Below are 23,451 nucleotides of genomic sequence, written 5' to 3' on the forward strand. Positions count from 1 at the left end.
CTCCTAAAGGATTGGGCTGGGGAAGATGAGATGAGCAGGGGACAGCGCCCTCTCCTCAGGATGTCCCCATCCACTTGGCTCAGGTTGGGCGTGAGGGGCAGGGTCACTCTCCACCCCCTGGTTCCAGGCAGGACTAACTGAGCCATCCCCCACACAAGCCTCGAGTTTGGAATGTCTCGGGAGAAAAAGCCTTCAGCCCCGCTGAAGCCATGGCCACCCGTGCTGGCCTTTGTGCTCAGGAATCTTCTCCTCTCCCCACCTTCAGCTCCCTTTTTGGTGACCAAGAGGCTTTCTCTTGCTTTGCCTCATACACCCCTGCAGCCGCAGTGGGGAGAGGCCTCTTGGGAGGAGGAAATCAATTCTGTAGTGCTTGGAAACAGCCATTCTGCCCTCTCCTGTTCTGTGAGGTGGGCCCTGGCTGTTTGATGTTGGGCAAAGGACTGGAGGCTCTAAGCTTCCGTTTCTCCATTTGCCAGGTAAGGGTGGGTTGGACCGTGTGAGATGTTAGGAAGAGTGTGGTGGGGCCTGCACCCTGGGCTTCCCTTCCAGGGCCCTCCCTGGACAGTCCTGGCCAGTTCTGTGACCTGTTCAGTGATGTCCCTATCACCAACACCCAGGGAGAAGCAGAAACGAAACTGGGTGTAACCCGAAACGGAACCATGCCAGCTGTTTCAAAATAGCCTACGCAGGAGCCTCCAAAGGGGACGTTTGTGCAACATCCTGGTTTTCTTTTTCTTTTTCTTGGTTTTCATCTGCCAAAGGGGCAGGGGCTGACTGCCAGAGCCCAGGGGACTTTCCTCTTCCAAGTTCTGGGTCTTGGCACATTGGTCAGCCCTTGGGGTGGGGGGCCCTGCTGTCTTCAGGGTCCAAGTAGTGCTCTCTTGAGTTGGCATTTGGTTTGCTTGTGGAAATAGTGAGGCGGAGCCTGGCCTTAGCAGCCATGGAGGACCCTGAGTTCTGCATGTTAGGAGTGGCGGGGCCTCCCCTGGCTCCTGTCACACTATGCACTAGCTGCTCAATGCAGGGAACGGTGAACATGGCCTGCTCTGTCCTGTGCTGTCAATCAACAGCAGGCGGGTCTCAGCAGGTCACTTTACCCCTGGAATCTCGGTTTCCTCACCTGGGCAATGGGGAGGGCCTCAAGGACTGCTGAGCTGATTCAATGAGATGTGGAATATTGAGTGCCGTCCTCAGTGCCTGGCACACACTGGGCATTTGGTCCCACTGGGACTTTTGGTTGTGTGTTGACTTGAGAGAGATGATGCTTTGGAGAACAACAGCAGTCTCTCCCAGGGAGGCTTGGGGTGGTCTGTCCTTTTCTCTCCCGGGGAGGCTCGGGGTGGTCTGTCCTTTTCTCTCCTGGGGATGCTCGGGGGTGATCTGTCTTTTTCTCTGGAGAGGCTCGGGGTGATCTGTCCTTTTCTGTCCCAGGAAGGCTCAGGGTGATCTGTCCTTTTCTCTCCTGGGGATGCCTGGGGTGATCTGTCTTTTTCTCTCCCGGGGAGGCTTGGGGTGATCTGTCCTTTTCCCAGACAGGATGGGGAAGGAAGGGGAGCGTAATGGTTGTCGTCAGAGTCACGGGTTTTGGGAATGAATTTTGCTGAATATCTTCCCTCCCCCCCCCGGAAAAAAATCCCCGTTAGAAAAAAGACGTTTTCCCAGGGGGTCCCTGGGTGAGTTAGTGGCCCCGACACCAGCAGGGGGGTCTTGACATCCCCAGCCTGAGGTTGCCAAGCGCCTGCTCCGATGCCTGGGGTGTGAAAGTCTTTGTCCTCAGAAGGTGGTGTTATAGACTGGCAGGTCTGTTCCAACTCTGTCATGAGGCTACCTAAGAGGCGAGACAGGCCAAGGCTTTCAACAGGTTGGGGTGCAGGCTGGGGTCCCCTGCACAAGGCCACGCCTGCTCCACCAGAAAGACTATCACAGACAGGAGCTGTCTATGGAGCACACATACAGGGCTGGCCTCTCAGGCCATGACCCGTGCCATCACACGGGACCTGTGCCATCACACACGGCTGGTGCCCAGAAGGGCGCCATGCTTGCTTTCATGTTCTGCTATGGCCATCTTGAAATTCATAGTCACTTTGAACAAGAGCCTATGTTTTCATTTTGCACTGGACCCCAAGAATCGTGTAGCCAGACCTGGTCACATGTTCATTACCTTGTGTGATCTGAGCAGTAGAGGTAATTGCCCCCACTTCGTAGCTGAGTAAACTGAGGCTTGGACATGCGAAGTGACCTGCCCGAGGGCTTCACAGCAGGAGTGGGGACGGGGGCAGAGCTACCTCTGTAACTCCAGAGCTGTGTCCTTGGCAGTGGCAATCAAGCAGAATCCCTACAGAGGGGCTGGCAATGGCTGGCTCATCTGAGAAGGGGGCACTGGCTGCTGGGCCCACACGGGTGCTGGTGAATGCTCAGACTCCCCAAGGCCTCCCCAGAAAGGAGACCCCAGCGTGTGGTCCTCTGGTCTTCCTCCCCAGTGCATCTTGTCACCCAGGGATGGAAGGAGTAGCTCCACCTCCTCCGCCTCTCCCAGGCTCAGTCTCCCTTTCTGCACCATGGGAGGATTCTGGGTCTGTGGCGTGGTAAAGCCGCCGGGCCACGATGCTGATGCTGACCTTCCCTGCCCCTCCCCCAGCTGTTGACCTCGGGCCAGCGGCAGCTGCTCCTGTGTGAGACATTGACGGAGACCGTGTACGGTGACCGTGGGCAGCTAATTAAGTCCAAGGAGCGTCGGGTCTTCCTGCTCAATGACATGCTTGTCTGCGCCAACATCAACTTCAAGTAAGTGAGCCTGGGTTGGAGGGGGCAAGCACCCCTTCCTAGATGCTCCGTCCCGCCCTACTCCAGTCTCTCTGCCACCCACTGCAGTGGGACCCCACATGAGCTTGGTTTAGATTTCCAATATTCCTCTCCATCCCTCTCGGCCTGCTCTGCCGCTGGTCCCCAATGCTGGGAAGTACCTGGAGCAGTCATCAGGGGCAGCCCTCAGCCTTGGGCACACAGCTGTCCATGGTACAGAGTTGTCTGTTCTGGAACTCTGCAGTTGGTGACTAAACAGTGGTTTTGTCCACACTGAAATTCATGAGATTCTTCCTTGTATCTACCCCATATCCCTGTGGCTTTAACTCAGATCTGTTTTGCTCTGGCCAGATCGCAGAATTTCTCAATGTGAGCCTTTGCCTTTCCCCCACAGACCAGAGCATCGTCATCAGCCCAGAGGAGCCTGGTTTCCTGGTTCTGGGCCAGGGGTTGTGGAAATGCCTAGAGCCCAGCTGCTGGGCTATGCCTGGGAGCCGGAGCCCTGGTGCGGGGTGAGGGCGAGGCTTTAGGCCGGAGCCTGAAGATGTGGCCCGTCAGTTGCTTTAGGCTTCTGGGTATCTTATGTTTTACTCACACAGGGAGCCCAAACCACGGGTGAGACATAGGAGAGATCCAACATTCTGGGGCCTGGCTGCCCGAGGCTGTGTGGGCCTGGTGCTGGGTCTTGGGCCCTGCTGTTCTCCAGCCTTCCTGCCCTGCCCGGCTCACCTGCTCGTGTCCCCTGCTTGGTCCTGCGGGGGACTCTCTATCAAATGCTCCCTGAGAACTTCAGCGGTGGTTTTTCTAGCCAGGCTCTTAGGAGAATCTCTGCTCTCAATATTTGACAAGACTTTTATTTTATTTTTATTATTTTTTTTTATTTTATTGTTTTTTTGAGATGGAGTCTTGCTCTGTCTCCCAGGCTGGAGTGCAATGGCACGATCTCAGTTTACTGCAACCTCCGCCTCCCGGGTTTAAGCGATTCTCCTGCCTCAGCCTCCCAAGTAGCTGGGATTGTAGGCACCCGCCACCACACCTAGCTTTTTTTTTGTTTTTGTTTTTTTATTAGAGACGGAGTTTCACCATGTTGGCCAGGCTAGTCTCAAACTCCTGACCTCAGGTGATTGGCCTGCCTCGGCCTCCCAAAGTGCTGGGATTACAGGCGTGAGCCACTGTGCCCCACCTTGACACCACTTTAAAAAAGCATCACAGAAGCAATAGTATGGCCACAATCACCGAAATCTAGGAGGGAAACAATCACCTCGGTAGAATGTGAATCCCAGCATAGCTCTCCCGCCTCCCAGCTGAATCAGTTCTAGGCTCTGGACTGAGTCAGCTTGGGCCTTCCTGGGTTTGGCCAGAGTAGGTTTGGGGATTTTCTGTGGTTACCGATCACGAGTCCTGAAAGGGGACAAACAGGGCTGTTTCAGGACCTGCACACTCATTCACCATCCACCCATTTGTCCACCCGTCTATGAATCTATTGAATGTAGACCGAGACCTGGCCCCCGCCTCCAGGAGCTCAGGGCCTGGTTACGGACTCAGGCAAGGAAGCCTCTGTCACAGATGGGTCTGGGCAGGGCTTGTGGCTGACCCATTCGTTCATTTACTCACTCACTCAGTCAAAGATGGTAATTCTTCAGTCCCATTTATATCCTGGACATCATACGGTGCCGCGGTATGATGAATACCCTCTCTGCCTTCATGTTGCTCTAGCGCAAAGTGCAAAGTGGAGTGCTAGTGGCCCAGTTTTGGGGAATCAGTTTGGGTGATTTGAGCTGAGTCACTTCACTTGGCTGAGAATCAGTGTCCTTGTCTGGGATCATCCAAGCTTCCTAGCGGGGCTGTTGTGAGACCTAGAGATGAAGGAAGGCCCGCCTCTGTCCACACCTGGCCTCTGATGCCCTCACTCCCCGCAGGAGGCTGTCTGTCCTTCCAGCCCCATGGCCGGCCCCCCATGGGGTCACAGCCCCCAGATTAGCCACTCCTTTGTAATAACAACCTCCCTTTCCTTCTTGTCTGTTTTCCCAGGCCTGCCAACCACAGGTACGCGGTTCAGGGGGCTCCGGGGCTCTGGGGCTCTGGTGGCATGTGGTTCTGGACATGGGGCTGGGCCCTGGGCGCCTGGTGCTTCTACCCTGGTGAGGGCTCCCTGCTCTGCCTGGCTTGGTTTTGGCCTGAGGTCTTGCGCTGGGGCTGCGTGAAGCCTGGCTGAGCTGGTGTGGAGGAGCATTGCCCTGGGCCAGCCCTGGGGCGGGGTGGCTGCAGCCTCTCCAGGGCCTCGTCCTCTCTGTCCCGACAGGGGCCAGCTGGAGATCAGCAGCCTGGTGCCCCTGGGGCCCAAGTACGTGGTGAAGTGGAACACGGCGCTGCCCCAGGTGCAGGTGGTGGAGGTGGGCCAGGACGGTGGCACCTATGACAAGGACAATGTGCTCATCCAGCACGCAGGCGCCAAGAAGGCCTCCACCTCAGGGCAGGCCCAGAGTGAGTACCTCCTCTCTGTGCCCTGCATGCATCACCCTCGCCCTCACCAGCCACAGCCTGGGCTGCTCCTACCCAGGCTTGGCCCCGTCTTGGGGACTCCTACACAGGCTGATGGGTGGCTTGGCCGGGAAGCTCTTGCTGGTTTTGCAGCCCCACCCTGGACCGAAATGCAGAGCTACGGCCTCACCTGGGTGTGCGCAGGTACATCTCCCAATCCATGCACTTTGCTCCGTCTCCACATTGTGTGCCACACACCCAGTCCTGCTGTGGCAGCTACCTGGCCGCTCTCCTTCCTTCCTCCTACCTGTGCCCCCTCCCTGTCCATCCTCTGCCTGTCCCCAGGACTGATTCTTCAAAACGCAGGTCAGATCAGTGCGTGTCATCCTTCCCTAGTGGCTTTCCATTGCCGGTCCTGGGGGTGCCCCACCTGCCTCACTCACCTCCCTTTGCCCCTTCTCTCTGCTGCAGCCATGCCAGCCTCTCTGGGCTCCTGGATGGGCCACGCTCCCTCCCACCATGCCCTCTCCAGCCTGCGCCTTTTGCCAAGTACTCTCCTGCCATCCTGTTTTTGTCTCATCTATGCTTGGCTCAAATGGCATTTCCTCAGAGAAGCCTTTTCTTATGCCCTCGTGCTGAGCCAGGTTGCCCCTCCTGTGCTCTCGAGACCTCTGGTGCATTTTCCCCTTTATGAGTGATTGACCGGTTGATGTCTCTCCTCTCAGCCTGGCTGCAGCCCTGTCCGGGAACCCAGGGCACGATGGGCGTTAATAAGTGTTCCTTGAATGCATGCAGGATGCTAAATTGCAGGGCTAGCAGAAAGGAACCCTGTGCCCAGAGGCATCTTCCATGGGTGAGAAAGGCACTGGGGTTTCACTTCCCCCTCTGTCTACTGTCTGACCCGGGAGGTTGCCTCATGGGCCGCTCACAATTCTGGAAATTCTGAGGGAGCGATTGCACCACCTACTCTTGCCGTCTGGGTGCTGGTCTGGGACAGCTGTGCCCACTTCCAGATGCTGTCTCTTTCCGCAGCTCTGCTGGGTAGGAAGAATCCTCTGGCCCACGTGCCTTCCTCAGAGGCACCTTCTGCGCTGGCTCGACCGCACTCTCCCTCGCCGCCGCTTGGGGCACAGGGTTCCTTTCTGCTGGCCGCGGAGTCTAGCATCCTTCATGCACTCCAGGGTTGCTTAGGGGATCCCTCCTTCAGTGACAATGACGTGTCTGTAGCCGCATTCCTCAAACCAGAGTCACGTACTGCCAGACCCCTTCTAAAGGGGAAAGAAGTTCTTGTGGAACCCTTCATTATATTGTATTCAAATATATACAAATACAAACCCTCCTGAAATCAACGCCTTCTGCTTATAGCCTTTGAAGAACCATAAAACCAAAACCAAATCACAAATTGAATAAAAATAAAGCTACAAAACCATAACATTCCAATTAACAGCATTAATGTAACTTGATGGATGATGTTGTTTTGCTGAAACAAATTTGCTCACAATGTGGATGTGGCGCAGGCCCTGGTGGGCAGGTGCCTCTGCGTTTTCCTGCCTGTGCCACAGTGTGCCCTTTGGGGATCTGCATTTCCCATGAGCTCCCCAGTTTGGGTCACTGCAGAGCCCCTCTGATGTGAGCGCATTGTCCACATCCCAAGCTCACCACGCTCTTTGCTTGTTGCCCGGTGACCATTCAGGTGCCACAGTCCATGGAAGCCTTGATACCAGGCAGCAGAGTGTGGCTTTAAACTCATTCCACACAGGTGACTCAGGATACGCACCTGTTTTTCAGATCATTGTCTCAATGAAAACCCCCATTAAGGCTTCCCCTCCATTCCCCTGGGGCTTCATAAGACCTCAGTGTGCAAAATCATGGCCTAGAGAATATAGTCCAGATTCCTAGCCCGGTGTTCAAAGCCTTCCCATCTGGTCCTCCTGGACCCTCCTGCTCTATCTCTAGCTGCCGCCCCGTACCCCCATCTCATCCTTACTCCATCTGTCTCATTACTGGGGATCTGGGCCCACTCACCCCATGACTGTCCCACCACGCTGATATTTCTCCCCACCACCTCCTACCACCCACCTTCGTTAACTGACCGCTTCTTCCACCACTCGTCCTGCCCAGGTCATAAGCTCTGGAAGAGTGGGGACCCTGTCTGTCTTGTGTACTGCTGTCTCCAGTCTCTAGCATGGAATCTGGCACACGATAGGTCCTCAGGATGTCTTTGAACAACTTGCTGTTCACGGGGTGCCTCAAGCCACAGTGCCTTTGCACATGCTCTTGTCTTTCTCTCCCGGCAGTGCCCACACTTCCAGCCCCATGCAGGCCCCTCCCTGCTCCCAGGCACAGCTTGCTCTTGGTCTTGTGGCCTCATACAGCCCTTTGTACGGACTGACTGTGGCCTGGATCTCAGGTGTTAGGCTTCACCCTTGAAAGGATCTGGCTTCCCAGCTAGTCTGGGCACTCTGGGCGGGGTAGGAACTGGATAATGTTACTTTCTGGATCTTTTTTGTTGTGAGCAGATGCTTGGCTTCTTGTTAACGCCGCCTTCACCTGAGCCCAAGTTGGTCTTTTCTCTGCCCAGATAAGGTGTACCTGGGCCCCCCACGCCTCTTCCAGGAGCTGCAGGACCTGCAGAAAGACCTGGCTGTGGTGGAGCAGATCACGCTTCTCATCAGCACGCTGCACGGCACCTACCAGGTACGTGGCCTGGCCTGGCCTTTTTGGCCTGAGCTCCCTGGTGTGGGCAGTGCCTGGATTCAGAAAGCTCAGTAGGGAGGGGCTCCTCTCCTGGCCCATGCCCACCATGCGCTTCTGGCTTCTGAGCTCCCATAGGCAACCGTCGCTGCTGAAGCTCTGTGTCCCTGCCTGGAAGTCTCTTGTGCGGCCCCTGGTTCGGGTACACCCTCTGGTTTGGGTTGAGCGGAGCCTGGCTGTGGGGTCTTTGTTTGTTCTCTGCGCAGTGGCCATTCCGTCGTGTGGCCCCTCCTGGGCCTCTGCCCAGTCTGGAAGGGAAGTGGCTGCGACGGCATGTCCCTCTCAGAGGAGGGCTGCCAGGTGGGATCTGAGTCCAGGGCTGGGAAGCCTGGGGCATGGCAAGTTGGCTTCCTGCTTGGGGCTAAATGTGCAGCCTCAGTGAGGCTCCAGGACTTCTTCAGTTCTCTTCCTCTGGGGTGCTGTGATTCCTATAGGATCTGGGGTGGCTTTTGGGGAACCAGTGGGCTGTGTGGTAACCTCATTCGCCTCCTGAACCCTAGAACCTGAACATGACCGTGGCTCAAGACTGGTGCCTGGCCCTGCAGAGGCTGATGCGGGTGAAGGAGGAAGAGATCCACTCGGCCAACAAATGCCGTCTCAGGCTCCTGCTCCCTGGGAAACCTGACAAGTGAGAGGAGGGGGTCTTGGAGGGAGGGCTGCTGCCTCTGCTGGGCTTCCAGTGGAGCAGGGGATCCGGAGAGGGTACCTGGAGCCCTCTTATTTGTCAAGATAACATGGTGGGAGTGGATATGTAGGCATCGTGGGCAGTGTCTGGGATAGCACCTGGCACGCAGTAGGTGCTCATGGAAAGACTGTGGAATGAATGAATGAATGAACACCCTGGTCATATCCTGGATAAGCCTGGCTCACTGTTAGGATACTCAGACACTCTGCCATTGGTCAGTTCCATTGCGATATGTCCTTTTCAGTCACATCAGCCTATCTAGGCCCCCAGGCCAGGCCCTGGGTTTCCTCTCTCTGGACCCAGCCTCCCCGCAGCACTACCTTACCCACAAAATGCCCACCACAGGAGCTGTGCATAGTAGACCCCAACTGAGGTTTGTGGAACTGATGATAGACGTAGCTGTTTGGCCCGGCAGAGACGGGGAAGGTATCTTTCTGGTCCTCCTGAGGCTTTGTAAGTTGGGTCTTTTTATTTCCACTTTACAGATGAGGAAGGTGAGGCTCAGAGAGTTACAGGAGAGGCTGAAGGCCACATTGTGAGAGGCAGAGCTGGGTCCTGATGGGGTCTGACTCTGAAGCCGAGGCCAGTGCAGTGAGGGGCTCAATGCCCAGGTTTTGGCTTCCAGGGTGGGGTGAAGGTAGGGATAGAGTGTCACAAGCACAGTGGCTGCAAGGAAGAGAAGGTTGGAGCACTATCATTTGAGGCAGGACCATGGGCTTGGTGCCCCAGGGAACCATGTGCAGGAGTCAGCAGCTTTGAATCTACCGCCTCTCTGCCGAGTGGCCTGCCCATCTCCCTTCTTCCGTCTCCCTTCTCTCTGCCTCCCATTCTCCACGCACACCTTAGAGGCTTGTGGCACTGCCCTGCCCACCTCCCAAAGGGCTGAGAAGGCCCCCACTGCTCCGAGGTGAGAGGACAGTATAGTGACAACAGCAACCTCTGGTTGCCCCAAGCTGGTGCTTAACCCGATTCATTCATTTCTTCATTCATTCATGTGTCCACTCAGCAAACATTTACTGAGCAACTGCCCTATGCCAGGTGCTTGGAACAGACCCAAGTGAGACCCATTCCTCCCTCTAGAGGCACGTGGTCAGACACGTAAGGTGTCTAAGGCCTGTGGACAGCTGACCGCTGACTAGGTGGAGTCGCAGCCTGCAGAGGCTCTGCCGGGCACAAAGCCAGAGGCTCCTGGAGCCAGGCTGGGGAGCGTGGCTCGGCCACTCTGGCCAGGTACCTCCCTCTGGGGGCCATTGTGGGTGAAGGGATTCCTCCTCCAGGGGACTGAGGCTTTGCCAGGCCACTAACCTCTTTGGCCACGTTTTGGGGATGCTCTGACGAGACCTCCCCAATCTCCAGGGCACGTGGGTTGGAGGAAGTACTACGTGACAGCTGGGGGAGCCTAGCCCTTGTGTGGGTACTCACACATCCACCCTCACCCTTCTCACCGCAGGTCCGGCCGCCCCATCAGCTTCATGGTGGTTTTCATCACCCCCAACCCCCTGAGCAAGATTTCCTGGGTCAACAGGTTACATTTGGCCAAAATCGGACTCCGTGAGTATAGCCCCAGGGAGAGTGCCTCAGGGGGCAGGGGTGCGGAGAGGGGAGGTTTGGGGTGTGTGAGGGTACAGGATGGGTGTTCAGGGTCTGTGGGGGGCAGGGAGGCTTCTGAGTGGGAGGGAGGCGGTGTGGTGGAGAAACAGCTGGGGCCGGAGCCGGAGCCCTGAGGCTCTGCTCTGTGACCCTGGATAAGTCACTTCCCCTCTCTGAGCCTCAGCTTCCCCAACTAGGAATTGATGGAACTTGACAGAAAGTAAATTAGTGGTTGCCAGGGACCTGGGAGGAGAGGGTAATGGAGAGTGACTGCTAAGGGTTTTTTGGTGGAGGTGATGAAATGTTCTAAAATTAGATGGTGGTGATTTCTTAACTCTGTGACTACACCAAAAATCAGTGACGTGTGCACTTCAAAAGGGTGCATTTTATGGTAACTGAATTATATCTCAATAAAAATGATACCTGGAAAAATGATGCAGGTTGGACTATACTGATTCTCAAAGACCAAAGACCTCACTACTATGCTTTTCTTCCGGTGTACCCCGGAATACGATATGATACGAATACAGATACATAAATTGATATTTATGTGCACTTTTCTGAGTATTTTATGTGCATCTTTTTCATTTCACATTCACAATAGCCCTAAGAGTTAGGTCTATTGAGAATCTCTTTTCCATTGAGGATTCTGAGGCCCAGAGAGGTGCAGGGACTTGCCTGAGGTCACACAGCAGGAAGGGGCAGATCTGGGCTGCAGACCCTGGGCGGCCTGCCTCCAAAGCCCGGTCTCGATCCCTGTCCATTCTGCTTCCTCGGCTTGGCAAGAGTCTGTCTGCAGACTGCGTTCATTAAGTTGTAATTACTTTACTTGTCCATTTTTTGAGTTGGTGAGAGGCTCATGTACCCTCCAGACAGAGCTATTATTCCCTATGATGTACCACAGTTCCCATTTGCCGATGCCAGCCAATAGCAGGGACATTTTTTTTGATTTTGTTTCTGGTATGATCTTTCTATAGAGAAGCACACATTTCCAACAGGTTTTAAAACATTTACAGAAGGCCGGGCACAGTGGCTCACGCCTGTAATCCCAGCACTTTGGGAGGCTGAGGCAGGTGGATCACGAGGTCAGGAGATCGAGACATGCTTGCTAACACGGTGAAACCCTGTTTCTACTAAAAATGCAAAAAATGAGCCTGGCACACGCCTGTGGTCCTAGCTACTTGGGAGGCCAAAGCAGGAGAATTGCTTGAATCCGGGAGTTCGAGTTTGCAGTGAGCCGAGATCACGCCACTGCACTCCAGTCTGGGCAACAGAGCCAGACTCCATCTCAAAAACAAAACAAAACAAAACAAAACAAAACAAAACAAAAACATTTCTGGAAAGAAGTCAGGACCTTTGGCTGGGCGCAGTGGCTCACGCCTGTAATCCTAGCACTTTGGGAGGCCAAAGTGGGCAGATCACCTGAGGTCAGGAATTCGAGACGAGCCTGGCCAACATGGTGAAATCCCGTCTCTACTAAAAATACAAAAAAATTAGCCAGGCGTGGTGGCATATGTCTGTAGTCCCAGCTACTCGGGAGGTTGGGCAGGAAAATCACTTGAACCCAGGAGGCGGAGGTTGCAGTGAGCCAACATCGTGCCACTGTACTCCAGCCTGAGCAATAGAGTGAGACTCCATCCCACCAAAAAAAAAAAGAAAAGAAAAAAAAAAAAAAGAGGACCTTTGTCACTGGTTTTCATTAATTGAAAAAAACTAATGAGACTCTACATAATTTTGGGCATGGGGGAAAGAATAATGACAAAAGCAGAGAGATCTCTGCTCTCAAGGAACTTAAATTTATGAGGGGCAGGAAGGAGGACATTAAATGGGGAGCAAATCTGCAAGCAGGAGTTATGCTGTGCAGGGCATAGAGCTGGCCTGGGGCTGCCATGTGGGGGACCTGGAGGCAGGGACCTCAGAAGCTGCACAAAGATCTGGGCGGAGTGATCCAGGCATGGGGACGGCAAGTGCAAAGGCCCTGAGGTAGGGACAAAAGGAAGCCCAGAGTGGCCAGCACTGGCAGATGAAGGGGAGGGAAGTAGGTGGGTGGGTATGTTGTGGGCAGGTTTTCTGGGAAGCCAGGGAGAGCTGTATGGGATTTGTTCTGGGCATGATGGGAAGCTGTGCATTATAGCATTGAGAGCTGAATAATGTCCTGATCTGATTTTCATTTAAGTGGGTCATTCTGGCTGCTGTGGGGAGAGGGCATGGGAGAGGCAGGTGTGGAGGTGGGGGAAGACATGGGGAGGGGTTGCCTGTGGGGGAACCTGGACCAGAGGCTTCTACTCAGCCCATCCCTTCTTGGATCCAGTGCTGATATTGCTCTGGCCTCAGCTGGATGTTTCTGGGTGACAGAAAGGCCTTTGGAGTGTGCAGAAAGGGTTTTAAGCAGAAGCTGCCCTGTCCCTGGCAGAAGACTTTGGGAATCCTTGCCCTCAGAAAGGCTAACGTGGCTTCCCTGCCCCTTGGACCATGCGCTTCCCTCCCCACCCCACGCATCACTTCCATCCTGGGAAGTGCCCAAGCCCCATGTGTACACCTGCTTTAAAGGCAGATGAATCTCCTGTTTGAACAACATGTGCTTTGCTGCATGGGGCTTGGTGCTGGAGGGATGGGAGATGGCGATTCAGGCAGCCCCAGCTCTCCACAGCCTGTGAAGACGCTGGGCTGCCTTATCTCCACACAGCTTCACTGCAGCAAAAGTTTTAATGGAAGGAGAGTCATTTGAAATCTTATTTGAATGCCTGTATTCCCTTGGGGCTTGAATTATTTGTTTCTTTTATTTTGCCAGTACTTTTTTTTTTTTTTTAATCTGCAGTGCCTGGTTTGGGAGGGGACGATAATATGAGCCTGTTAGAAATAGAATATGTTAAAAACATTTATTCCCAAAGCCTGTTATTCCTTTATTTTATTTTCTGTATCTTTCTCTCTCCCTGACTACAGTGTGTCAGGATCATAATCTGAAGATTGAGAAAGGAGAGGGATGTGGTGGGGGAGCCTGGGATCTGGGAGAGGGTATTAGCTCTGCCCTTTGGAGGGGCAGGGAGCCCTGGGGAATCTGTGGACCCAGTTCAAACCCCAGCATGGCCACCACCATACCTTGTGGTCCTGGGAAAGGCAGACTCCATCCCGAAACCCAGTTTTCCTATTTGTGAGTTGGACTAGATCTCCAAGGGCCCTGTTGCATTCTTTGGCACACAGGAAGGTTTGAGAGGCAGTAAGGCGTGGTCCTCAGCACCATGGGAAATGGAGCCAGACCATCCAGGTTCCGTTCCCAGCTCTGCCACTGACCAGCTCTGTGATCCCGGCAAACTACTCTGAGATGCCTTGGATTTTCCATCAGAAAATGGGGAAAATGTCAGTGCCCCCTGCACAGGGGTCGCATGAAAATGTGGGGAGATGGTGCGTGGAAGATGCCTAGACAGCCAGCCCTTGGCACATAGGAGCTGTCAGAAAGGCTCCTAGGTCAAGCAGTGTCTGCATTTCAGAAGGGGAATGGCCTTTCTGAGGTCACATGCGATTTAGTACAGGGCCAGGATATCTTCCTACCTCTTTCTACCGGTTCGGCTCTTGTTAGGGCTTGAACAGGGCTGTAGATGGAAGGCCCCAGAGACGGAAGAGGTGAGGTAGGGGGCTCCCTGATTTCCTTTCCTGTGCCCTCCCCCCGCACCACCTGCTCTGCCCACACAGCTGCATTGCTGCCCCATACCCTCGGGCCCTTGGAGCTCCTCCCACCCGTGGCCCTCCTCATTCCCACCTCTCAAGGGGACATGGGCCTGGCAGGCCACGGCCAATGCCAAACTCACAGGGACATAACCAGGTGGCCCAAGGCAGTGAGCCTGAGCGCGGGGCTGGGCCCTCCCTTGCCGCCTCTCATTTGGTTTAGTTTTCTGGCCCGTAGTCATCACACTGACGCCAGTTTTCCTTCCAGTGATGACTCCAGCTGCTGGGTCCTGAGCACAGCCCTGGCAGCGTGTGAAGTGCGTTCTAGACCTCATCATGTCCTTTAACCCTCACTGCTGTCCCACAGGCTGGTGCTGGGATCTGCCCACGCCCTGCAGCTGGAAGGGATGGGTCTGCTCGCCAGGAGTGGGGCCGAGGGCATGGCCTTGGAGCCTGACCCTGGTTTTACCCCAGCTGGGAGGCTGGCCACTTGCCTGGCCTCCCTGGACACCAATGGCCCTCTCTGTAGGGGACAGGTGGTTGGATGAGATGCCTGCTGAGGTCTGGCCCAGTCTGACGTCTGTGGCTGTGGCCAGCAGCATCTCTGTGGTGCTGGGGAGGTGTGAGCGGTATCTTGAAGGTGGCTTTAAGTTTGGGAGGTTCGGGAAGAGCAGTAAGAGCATGATACTGGGACTGAGCCCAGTAGGAGTCTGGGAGGCAGGTCGGGCTGGAGAAGCGGGGCAGGGCCTGCGGTGGGCTCAGCTGCCTTCAGTAATAGGAGCAGCGAGGACAGCGACCATCATGGCTGCTATTTCCAGAGTGCCTGGTGTCTGCTAGGCATGATATATATGATTTCCAGTGCTCACAACTCCATATGGTTGGAGTTCTTTCCCCCATTTTCTAGATGAGGCCACAGGCTCAGAGAGGGTAAGTACCTGGCTCCGTGTCACACGGCGAGTTGGAGACTGAGGTGGGATCTGCCTGGGTCCTTCTAGCAGACCAGAGGGGATTGTTCTGAGGGTGGTGGGGGATCTGCAACCCTGGAGCTGTTCCCTGTGTCCCATGGGGAGCTCTCATGCCCAGGGGGTGTTGGCAAACAGAGCTGGGCGCTAAATAAGCCCCCACTTAGTGTCAAATGGAAATCGCGGCTCTGCCGTCGGTGCCAGTTCTTAATGTCACTTATCCCAAGCGAGCTTTCAATTTTCAGCGACAGCAGCCTTCTCATTTGGTCTCCGCCACTCTGGTTTTGTGATGGGAACAATGGCAGTGGCAGATGGGGAGCAACGACTCCATTTTCTTGTAATGTCCCCAGTCGCAGGCAGGGAAGGCACCATCTGGAAGGAGAAGGTCAGATCATTAAAAAAATACATACGAATAAATTGCCAGGACTTGATGGGCTGTGGGTGTTCGGGGAGGAAAGAGAGGAGCTGAGCTCTGGGCGCCCTGGTGACGGGGGCTAGGGCGGGGAGATGCTCGCTCACCTAGCTCCTGCAGGCTGTGGGGTGAGGAACTGGGGGTCCAGACCAGAGCTCTTGTCTGGTAGAGGTGAGGATCTGCTTGACTGTAAGTTCCTTGAGAGCAGGGACAAGCTCTCAAATCTGGCCTATCTTTATTTGCTGCCCAGGGGCTTGTCCAAGAGGCGGCGTGGCGAGCCCCGGCACACTAGGAGAGGCTAGGAGAGCTGCGCTGCCCCGGGACGAGCTGCGTTGCAGGCACCATGCAAGGTGCCCCCGTGGGTTAGTTCCTTGGCACCTGGGCCTTCCCCTGCTTTCCCCTTTCCTCTGCTGGCCAGCGTGGAGTGTGGATGGAAGGACCTGTTTCCCATGATGGCTGTGATGCAGTGAGGCAGTGTGGAAACTGTGAGGTGGGGGCACGTAGAAGTGCCTGTTATGGCAATGTGCGCGCCCTGTGCGGTCGTGCCCTTTCCCTGAGGGTCTCTCATGTTGGCCTTTCCTCCCTAGTGGCAGGGATCAGGTCTTACGTAACTCTGCTTCCAGGGTCCAGCAGGGTAGAGGGCCGGACATGGAGGACGGCTCTGGGCCCGCTTCGGGAGTGAGTTCACTGCTCAGTGACTCAGGCCGGAGGGTGTGAGCGCGCTGGGTGCTGGCGCCTTCACGTCGTTATGCCTGACATTTGGGAATGTCTTTCACTTCTCAAATAGCATCTCACCTGCCACCTCATTCCAGCTCCTCCTGCTGTGCTGGCGTTCAGATGCCACCTCTCTCGGGCAGTGATGGCCTGCGACTGCTCTCAGGGTGGTCCTTCCTCACTCATGTCCAGCCCTTCGCTCTGACCCGGCAGGATCTCTTCGATGAAAGCGAGTCAGATTAATGTTCATGTCAGGGGTACATCTGACAAACTTGGAAAATGAAGCTCTGAGAAAAGAGACTTTTTGTTCATGTCCCTGAATGTACTGATGGTCCGTGGTGGGTCCAGCGCTGCGTGAGTGGGTTGGGTGAGGTGTAGAAGGAAATAGGGTGGGAGGTTTCGGCCTTCACAGAACACCGACATGGTGAAGGAGCCCCTACTTCCATGTGCGCACACACACACGCGTGCACACATGCACATGTGCACGCACACAAAGGAAGAAGAGCCACACTGGTGGAGGAGCAGGGAGTAGCTCTGAGAGGTGTGATACCCTCCAGTGGGCTGAGGTGCTAGAGGCCAGGGCATGGAGACATGGGCGGTGCAGGCCTCTCTAAGAAGGAGAGGAACCAGCCCTGGGGAGCTGAGGGGTAGAGTTCCGGACAGAGGGAACCTCTGGGCCCGTCCCAGTGAGGTTGCTGAGCACAGTCCAGCTCAGTGGAGCTGGTGGCCGAGGGAGGAGGCCGGGGAGGGAAGGGGCCTTCGCAGCTCTTCCAGGAGAGTTTGGACCTTATTCTGGGCAGACTGGGTCTCCATTGATGTTTCCAAGCAGGGGAACGGTGAGGCCAGATGTAAGTTTTAGCAGGATGGGCCTGGCTGCTGAGTGAAGACGACTGTAGTGTCAGGGGGCCCTGGTGTGGCCGGCGGGCACTCTCAGGCTGAGCTGGCCCCTCCTCAGGGAGAGGCAGGCTGGCTGTAGGTCCCAGCTTCCTCTCTGTCACGGAGAAGTGCGTTGCAACACAACGGTTCAGTCTGTGACCTGCCCTTGTGGCTCTGGAGCTCTGGCACTCCTCAGCTTGGGGTCACTGCAGTAAGTGGCCTCTCTTCCTCGGGCCACCTGTCCATGTCTCTGGCTGCCTGCAGCAGAGCTACTCTAGCATCACTGGGCCCACAGGCCTTTGCGACGGAGCCTCGGTGGGCGTGGTTGCTGAAGGCTGCCTGGTCTAGTCCAGAGAATTCAGTCTTGGGTTTCAGACCTAGGCCTGAATGTGGGTGCTGCCCTCTAGCCATGGCTGTGGTCTGGCTGTGTTACCAAATCCCTGAGTGCCAGTGTCGTCCTCTGTGGGGTGAAAATAATGATTCTGACTATACTCAGCAATTGTGAAGACTAAGCCAGGGCATAGATGGTGGTGCTCAGTGTGGTGCCTGATGTGTGGGCGCATAGTAGGTGGCGTCTTCATCATGTCCATCCTTGCTGTGGGCTTCCTGGAAGGGAGTCCTCATAGGGAGCATAGAGAAGGAAGGGATCCTCCACAGGGAGAATTCTTCAGAACAGATGGTGGTTTATTCCTCCCTCTTTCCTCTCATTCATTCTTTCCAGCCATGTTTTCTGAGCACTCACTATGTGCCTTGCAGTGTGCTGGGTGTCAGGGGGACAGCGGTGAATGAGACAGTGCAGACCCCCACTGACTACAGCTTTGATATTAGAGACTTATGGAAATGAACCACAGATGATTTTAGATCGTTATGAAGGCTGTGAGGAAAGTAAGACAGGGTCTTTAGAGTGATTCCTGAGAGAAGGGGCCACTGTAGTCAGGGTAGTCAGGGAGGACTTCTCGGAGGAGGGGACGTGTGAGCAGAGCCCCAAGCCGTGTAAAGGAGCCTCCACAAAGAACGAGGTTTAGCAGATGCTCTTTAGCACGGTGATCTCCCGTGGTGAGTCCTGGGTCTGGGATCAGGTTAGGCATGTGTACTTGTAACAGGTCCCTGGGAGCTTTGAAGCACAGCTAGGGTGGGCAAACTGGAGGCAGGTGGCTTCCTAATTTCAGGATAGTCTTGAAGGAAGCAGGAGTGTAATTCTCCCGCATTTCCATCACCACCACGGTCAAGTGTGAATGCCGCAATGGCAGCCTCCTGTCCTCTGATCATTCATGGTCTATCTCCTACTCTGCAGCAGAAATTCAAGGCAACAGGGGTCTGTACTCTGTTCAGCATCTTAATATTTTTTTTAAAAAACCCTTTCACATCTATTATTTCATTTGGTTCTCATAACAACCACAGGACGAAAGCATTTCTAGCATTCCTATTTTCTAGGCAAAGAAATCGAGGCTCAGAGAGTTGGGGTGACTTGCACAGGGTTGTTCAGCAGTAGGATGGTCAAGCTGGGACCTTAAGTTTTTCAGCTCCCTGCCTGAGACCCTGGCCACGGCCTCACTCCTGAGGCTGGATTTCATCTCAGTCCGGCAGGAGTAGGGTGGGGAGTGACTGGATGGGGCCAGCCTTCTGGGGCCTGCAGTGGCTCCCTGGGGCTTGGAGGGCTCCTCATGGCCTGGTTGGTCCTTGGACTCTGACCAGCTCTACCCACCTCCTTCCTCTTGCTGTAGGGGAGGAGAACCAGCCAGGCTGGCTATGCCCGGATGAGGACAAGAAGAGCAAAGCCCCGTTCTGGTGCCCGATCCTGGCCTGCTGCATCCCTGCCTTCTCCTCCCGGGCACTCAGCCTGCAGGTGAGTGGAGCGGATCTTGCTGAGCCGACCTCGAAGGTGGCTGCGGCTCCCCCTCGCCTGGGAGAACCAGAGTTTCCAGGGAGCGCCCACAGCAGGGAAGGCTCAGGTTCCAGCTGCGGCTTCTAAATTCTTACTGACAGACTTGGTCGAGCCTTTTTGTTGCTTCGGGAATTAGCTTTCCCACCAAAAAAATGGAGGCGAATGACCACTGTGGGTCAAGTGAATGGAAAATTCCATTATTTTGAGATAATAAACAGCAATGATCTCATCTGTTGATGGCATGGCTCCAGATCATACCGAAGTGGCTGTGCCAGCCCCTGTGGGTTGGGTGCTTTGTGGTCCGCCAGGCAGGAGCCGGCTTTGGTGCAGGGATTGCCCTCATTGTGGGATGCTCCCTGATGTGTCATCAGGCCTCCCGTGTATTGAGCACTTGCTGTACCCCCTGGTTCTTTCCTGCCATTCTCTTATTTTAATATCCGTAAGAACCTTGTGAGTAGATGTTTCTCTATCCATTTCACAGATAAGGAAACTAAGGCTAAGACAGGTGCTATGATTTTCCAAAAAGGACACAGCAAGTAAGAATTTGAACCTTGCCCTGCCTGATCACAACACCCAGGGTCTTAACCATGAGGATGTTCAGCCCCTACGGGTTACCTGCCCTTATACCCTGTCCTAGCTCGCCCTCTATCTGGAGCAACTACTGCCTCCCCTTTCCCAGGGAGATGAGGTTGTCTCAGCTGCAGGGATGGGAGCACCAGCTGGGGACCCAGGCCCAGCTTGGTGAGCCCCAAGAGACGTACCGATTGGGCTGTAGACTGGGGATCTAAACAGCTGAAAGAACAAATCCTTGAGATGTGAGTTCATTTGTTCACTTGTGCATTCTGCATGTAATTTTTTGAGCACCTATTTTGTGCTAGACCCTGGGAATACAGTAGTGACTAAGACTTACAAGGTCCCAGCCCTTAAGTAGCTTTGAATCCTAGCAGAGAGAGAGAGGCAAAAACCCAGCAAACCAAAGGAAATAGAAAAGAGTGAGGTGCATAACAAAGACATCGGGGCCACAATAGATACATGGGTGGGTTGAGGTTCAGAGATGGCCACTTGGAGGAGGTGGCGTTTAAACTGAGACCTGAATGGCAAGAAGGATTCAGCCCAGGGATGGGAATGATATTCCCAGTAGACAAACCCACTCAGAGGGTGCAGCAGGAACAGTGGGGGAAGCCAGGTGAGGCAGGAGGAGAGAGGGCGGGCCCCGAGGTCAGCTGGTGGGTGAGCTGGACCACACCAGCCTTGCAGGCTGGGTCAGCTTTGGATTTCGTTCTCAGAACAGTGAGAAGCCTTGGAAACAGATGTTTCCCAAGCTGGGGACTAGCATGATTTGATTTATAATTTGCATTTTTTGGATCCTTCTGGCTGGTGTGTGAGAGTGAATTGCAGATAAGAATGGATACTGGGACTGGGCGTGGTGGCTCATGCCTGTAATCCCAGCACTTTGGGAGGCTGAGGTGGGAGGGTCACTTGAGTCCAGGGGTTTGAGACCAGCCTGGGCAACATAGTAAGACCCCCATCTCTACAAAATAAAAAATAAAATTAGCCAGGTGTGGTGGCGCAAGCCTATAGTCCTAGTGACTTGGGAGGCTGAGGTGGGAGGATCGCTTGAGCCCAGGAGGTTGAGGCTGCAGTAAGCTGTGATTGCACCCCTGCACTCCAGCCTGGGGGACAGAGTGAGACCCTGTCTCAAATAAATAAGTAAATAATACAAAAGGAATGGATGTCGGCTGGGTGGGGTGGCTCACGTCTGTAATCCCAGCATTTTGGGAGGCCAAGGCAGGTGGATCACTTGAGGTCAGGAGTTCGAGACCAGCCTGGCAAACATGGTGAAACCCTGTCTCTACCAAAAATACAAAAATTAGCTGAGCTTGGTGGTGCACACCTGTAGTCCCAGCTACTGGAGAGGCTGAGGTGGAAAAATCACTTGAACCTGGGAGGCAGAAGTTGCAGTGAACCGAAATCGTGCCACTGCATTCCAGCCTGGGTGACACAGTGAGCCCCTGTCTCAAAAAAAAAAAAAAAAAAGAATGGATATAGAGGGAGCAGCTCAGAGCTCAGCTCAGGGTCCTGCTGAGACGTGACAAGACTTGACGTGGGCGGAGGCCAGGGCTGTGACTGGAGTAAGGCATCCTTGCCTCAGGCACAAAATTCCAGCAGATGTCAAAAATCTCAATAATTAAAATAAATACGGTTTTAATGCAGTGCTTAAATATAACCAAATCAGCAAATTTCTGCTTGTGGTTTGGTCACTCTTTTTGTCTCTTGATACACAAAGGGCCAGGATTAGGGTGAGGCGAGTGAGCCAGGGTTGTACAAGTGTAGGGTGAAGTTTTGTCTGTATTTAAACTTTTAAATAATTATTCATTGTGGATTTTTTGCATTAATATTGATTTGCCTTACTCTGTCTCTCTCTCTATATTTTTTGTGACTGCGTTTTTGGTGCCCTTTTAAATTTTGTACCCCAGCTAGGTGCCCTGTCTATCACCCTAGCCCCAGCCCTGGTGGAGGCCTTGGGCAAGGGAGGTGGGAACACGTTAGGGATATGTTGGGGTGGGACTGGCTTAACTGGTGATAGATGGGGTATGCCAGATTGGGGGTTACTTGTGGGCCCTGGGGCCTTGGGCTGGAGGCAGCGACCATGGAGTGGGGAGTATCAGGGCCCACTGTGCCTGCGGCCAGCTTGGCCTTAGGGCATCCCTGCAGAAGGCTGGCCCTGGGTGACTTTTATGATGGGCATTGGATTCTCCTGTATTCCTCAGGGCCTTGGGTCTCTTGAGAGCACAGGATGCAGGCTGAGCCCTGACAGATCAGACCCCAATGGTGGAGTCACAGACTGGCCACTGCCTCCAGGGCCTCCCCAAAAGAAACTCCCATCCAGGTGGGGAGCCTCTGCCACCTCAAACCTGGGGAACCAGGGCCCACGAACCTCCTCAGTGCGAGCTCTCAGGGCCCAGGAATATGTAGGCCAGAAGCCTCAGTCCTGCTGGCCCCAGCTCACTGTCTCCTGAGGAGCGCCAGGGCTAGTGGAGGGCGGCGAGTGACTCTCTATGGTAAGGGGCCTGTGGAGCTCCCAGAAGCCAGAGCAGAGCCTGTCTGGCCACACTTGCTAGGCCTCAAATTGCCATCCCACTCTGCCCACACCCTACCCCACCCCCCGCCAGTCCAGACACATGTGCCCCATCAGCTGTGTGCTGGCAGCCTGATGAATTAGGGCCTTGGAGTTCCAAGGCCCTGTCCAATTACTGCAGAAACAGATGTGAGTGTGTGAACCGCTGCCCAGGCCCCCTTCCAGCACACCACGTTTCCAGGTGGTCCTGGGGCAGGGGTGACTCCAGCTCTGGCTGGCCTCATGGCAACCAGTGGCCTGGACTATTTGTCTAGGGAGGGCTTGGGCTGGGCAGAAGGAGTTGCTGGCCACAGTGTAGACAGGGTCAGCACTCTTGTACCAGTGGACAAGGGTGTGTTGGGCTCTTTCCTTCAAAGGACCGGGGTGTTGGGGCGGGAGGCAGGAGTAGGTCTCTCGTCTGTGCTGACAGTGGCCGCTGCCCACACTGGGCCACACCAAGGCCTTCTGACTCAAGGGAATCGGCCGGGGGTGTGACAGAGCATCAGCAGGGGCCACCTGCCTTGGATTGAGTCCCAACAGTGTGACATCAGGAATGCTGCCTCAGCTCATGGTATCTTAAACTGGGGTGGTCACAGCACCTCCCTGACTGGGTCACCATGAAGATTAAAGGATACAATTTGGGTCAGGTGCTTAGCCAGTTGCATGGGGTGTGCTCAGGGCTCAAGCAATGGAAGCGAACACCTGAGGACACCTTGGTCCCCAGGAAGGAAAGGACACCGGAGTCTGTTCTGTGGCATTTCTGAAGGCCTGACTACTGGGGTGTTGAAGGTTCTTCTTGGACCCCTGGCTCCATCCAAGGGGGAATGTTCTCCCTGGAGGGGCAGCAGGTGGGCAGGGAGGGCTCAGCACAAACCCGTTTCCTTGATTGTCAGTCTCAGAGCCTGCCCGGGGACAGGGCCTTGGGGGTGGGGCTGGGGGTGCTGCCTGCTCTGAGATGCTTTAAAACTCAAGCATCTTGGGAGCCCAGCCCCACAGGGAGTCTGTGGCCAGGCTTGCTTAGGCCAAAGCTCACCAGCCCATTGGGCTGTGTCTTGACCTTCACCGACCTCAGCCAGAACTGCTGTTGGCCATGTACCCTGTCTTCTGCTCATCCGTGATAGCTCCGCCCTCATAGCCTTGCTCCGGTGATGAAATGAGCTAAGGTGTGTGAAGTGCTAGAATATCCCATGGGAGGCCCTTGGTAAGCCTTAGCAGCTGTGGGGTAACTAGGTACCTGGCCCTGGGCCGGGTACTTTACACTTTCCCTCTCCAGTCCCCACGGCCATCCTGAGACATTTCAGGGTCTCTGCTCTGTAGGTGAGGACCTGATTTGTTCAGTACCGTCCAGATGGTAACCACTGAGCTGGGGCTGGAGCCAGGTTGGCTGTACCTGAAGCTGCTTCCCTTCACAGCCTTGTGCTCCCCTCTTCTCTTCTGCATAGGGTACCTTGACTTCCCAGCTTCCTGGCATAGGCAAGACATTTAGGGCCAGGGCCTTGCCCATGAAGG

At 54.8% G+C, this 23,451-nt stretch overlaps 1 protein-coding gene across 13 annotated transcripts in view; it reads left to right on the top strand.

The window, feature by feature from the left end:
- The window catches only part of ARHGEF10L (Rho guanine nucleotide exchange factor 10 like), a 178,794-nt gene that overhangs the window by 110,377 nt on the left and 44,966 nt on the right, over positions 1–23,451 (top strand). For 9 of the 13 annotated variants that reach the window (XM_021936648.2, XM_021936647.2, XM_021936646.2 and 6 more), the window contains 7 exons: positions 2,639–2,784; positions 4,834–4,848; positions 5,105–5,286; positions 7,865–7,980; positions 8,538–8,665; positions 10,173–10,273; positions 18,664–18,785. In XM_021936648.2, coding sequence (XP_021792340.2) covers positions 2,639–2,784; positions 4,834–4,848; positions 5,105–5,286; positions 7,865–7,980; positions 8,538–8,665; positions 10,173–10,273; positions 18,664–18,785 — 810 coding nt within the window. The remainder of the gene's footprint in view (positions 1–2,638; positions 2,785–4,833; positions 4,849–5,104; positions 5,287–7,864; positions 7,981–8,537; positions 8,666–10,172; positions 10,274–18,663; positions 18,786–23,451) is intronic. The other 4 variants (XM_021936649.2, XM_021936650.2, XM_021936660.2 and 1 more) reach the window with 1 other exon arrangement.

This window comes from Papio anubis, chromosome 1, assembly GCF_008728515.1.
Source record: "Papio anubis isolate 15944 chromosome 1, Panubis1.0, whole genome shotgun sequence".
NCBI lineage: Eukaryota > Metazoa > Chordata > Mammalia > Primates > Cercopithecidae > Papio > Papio anubis.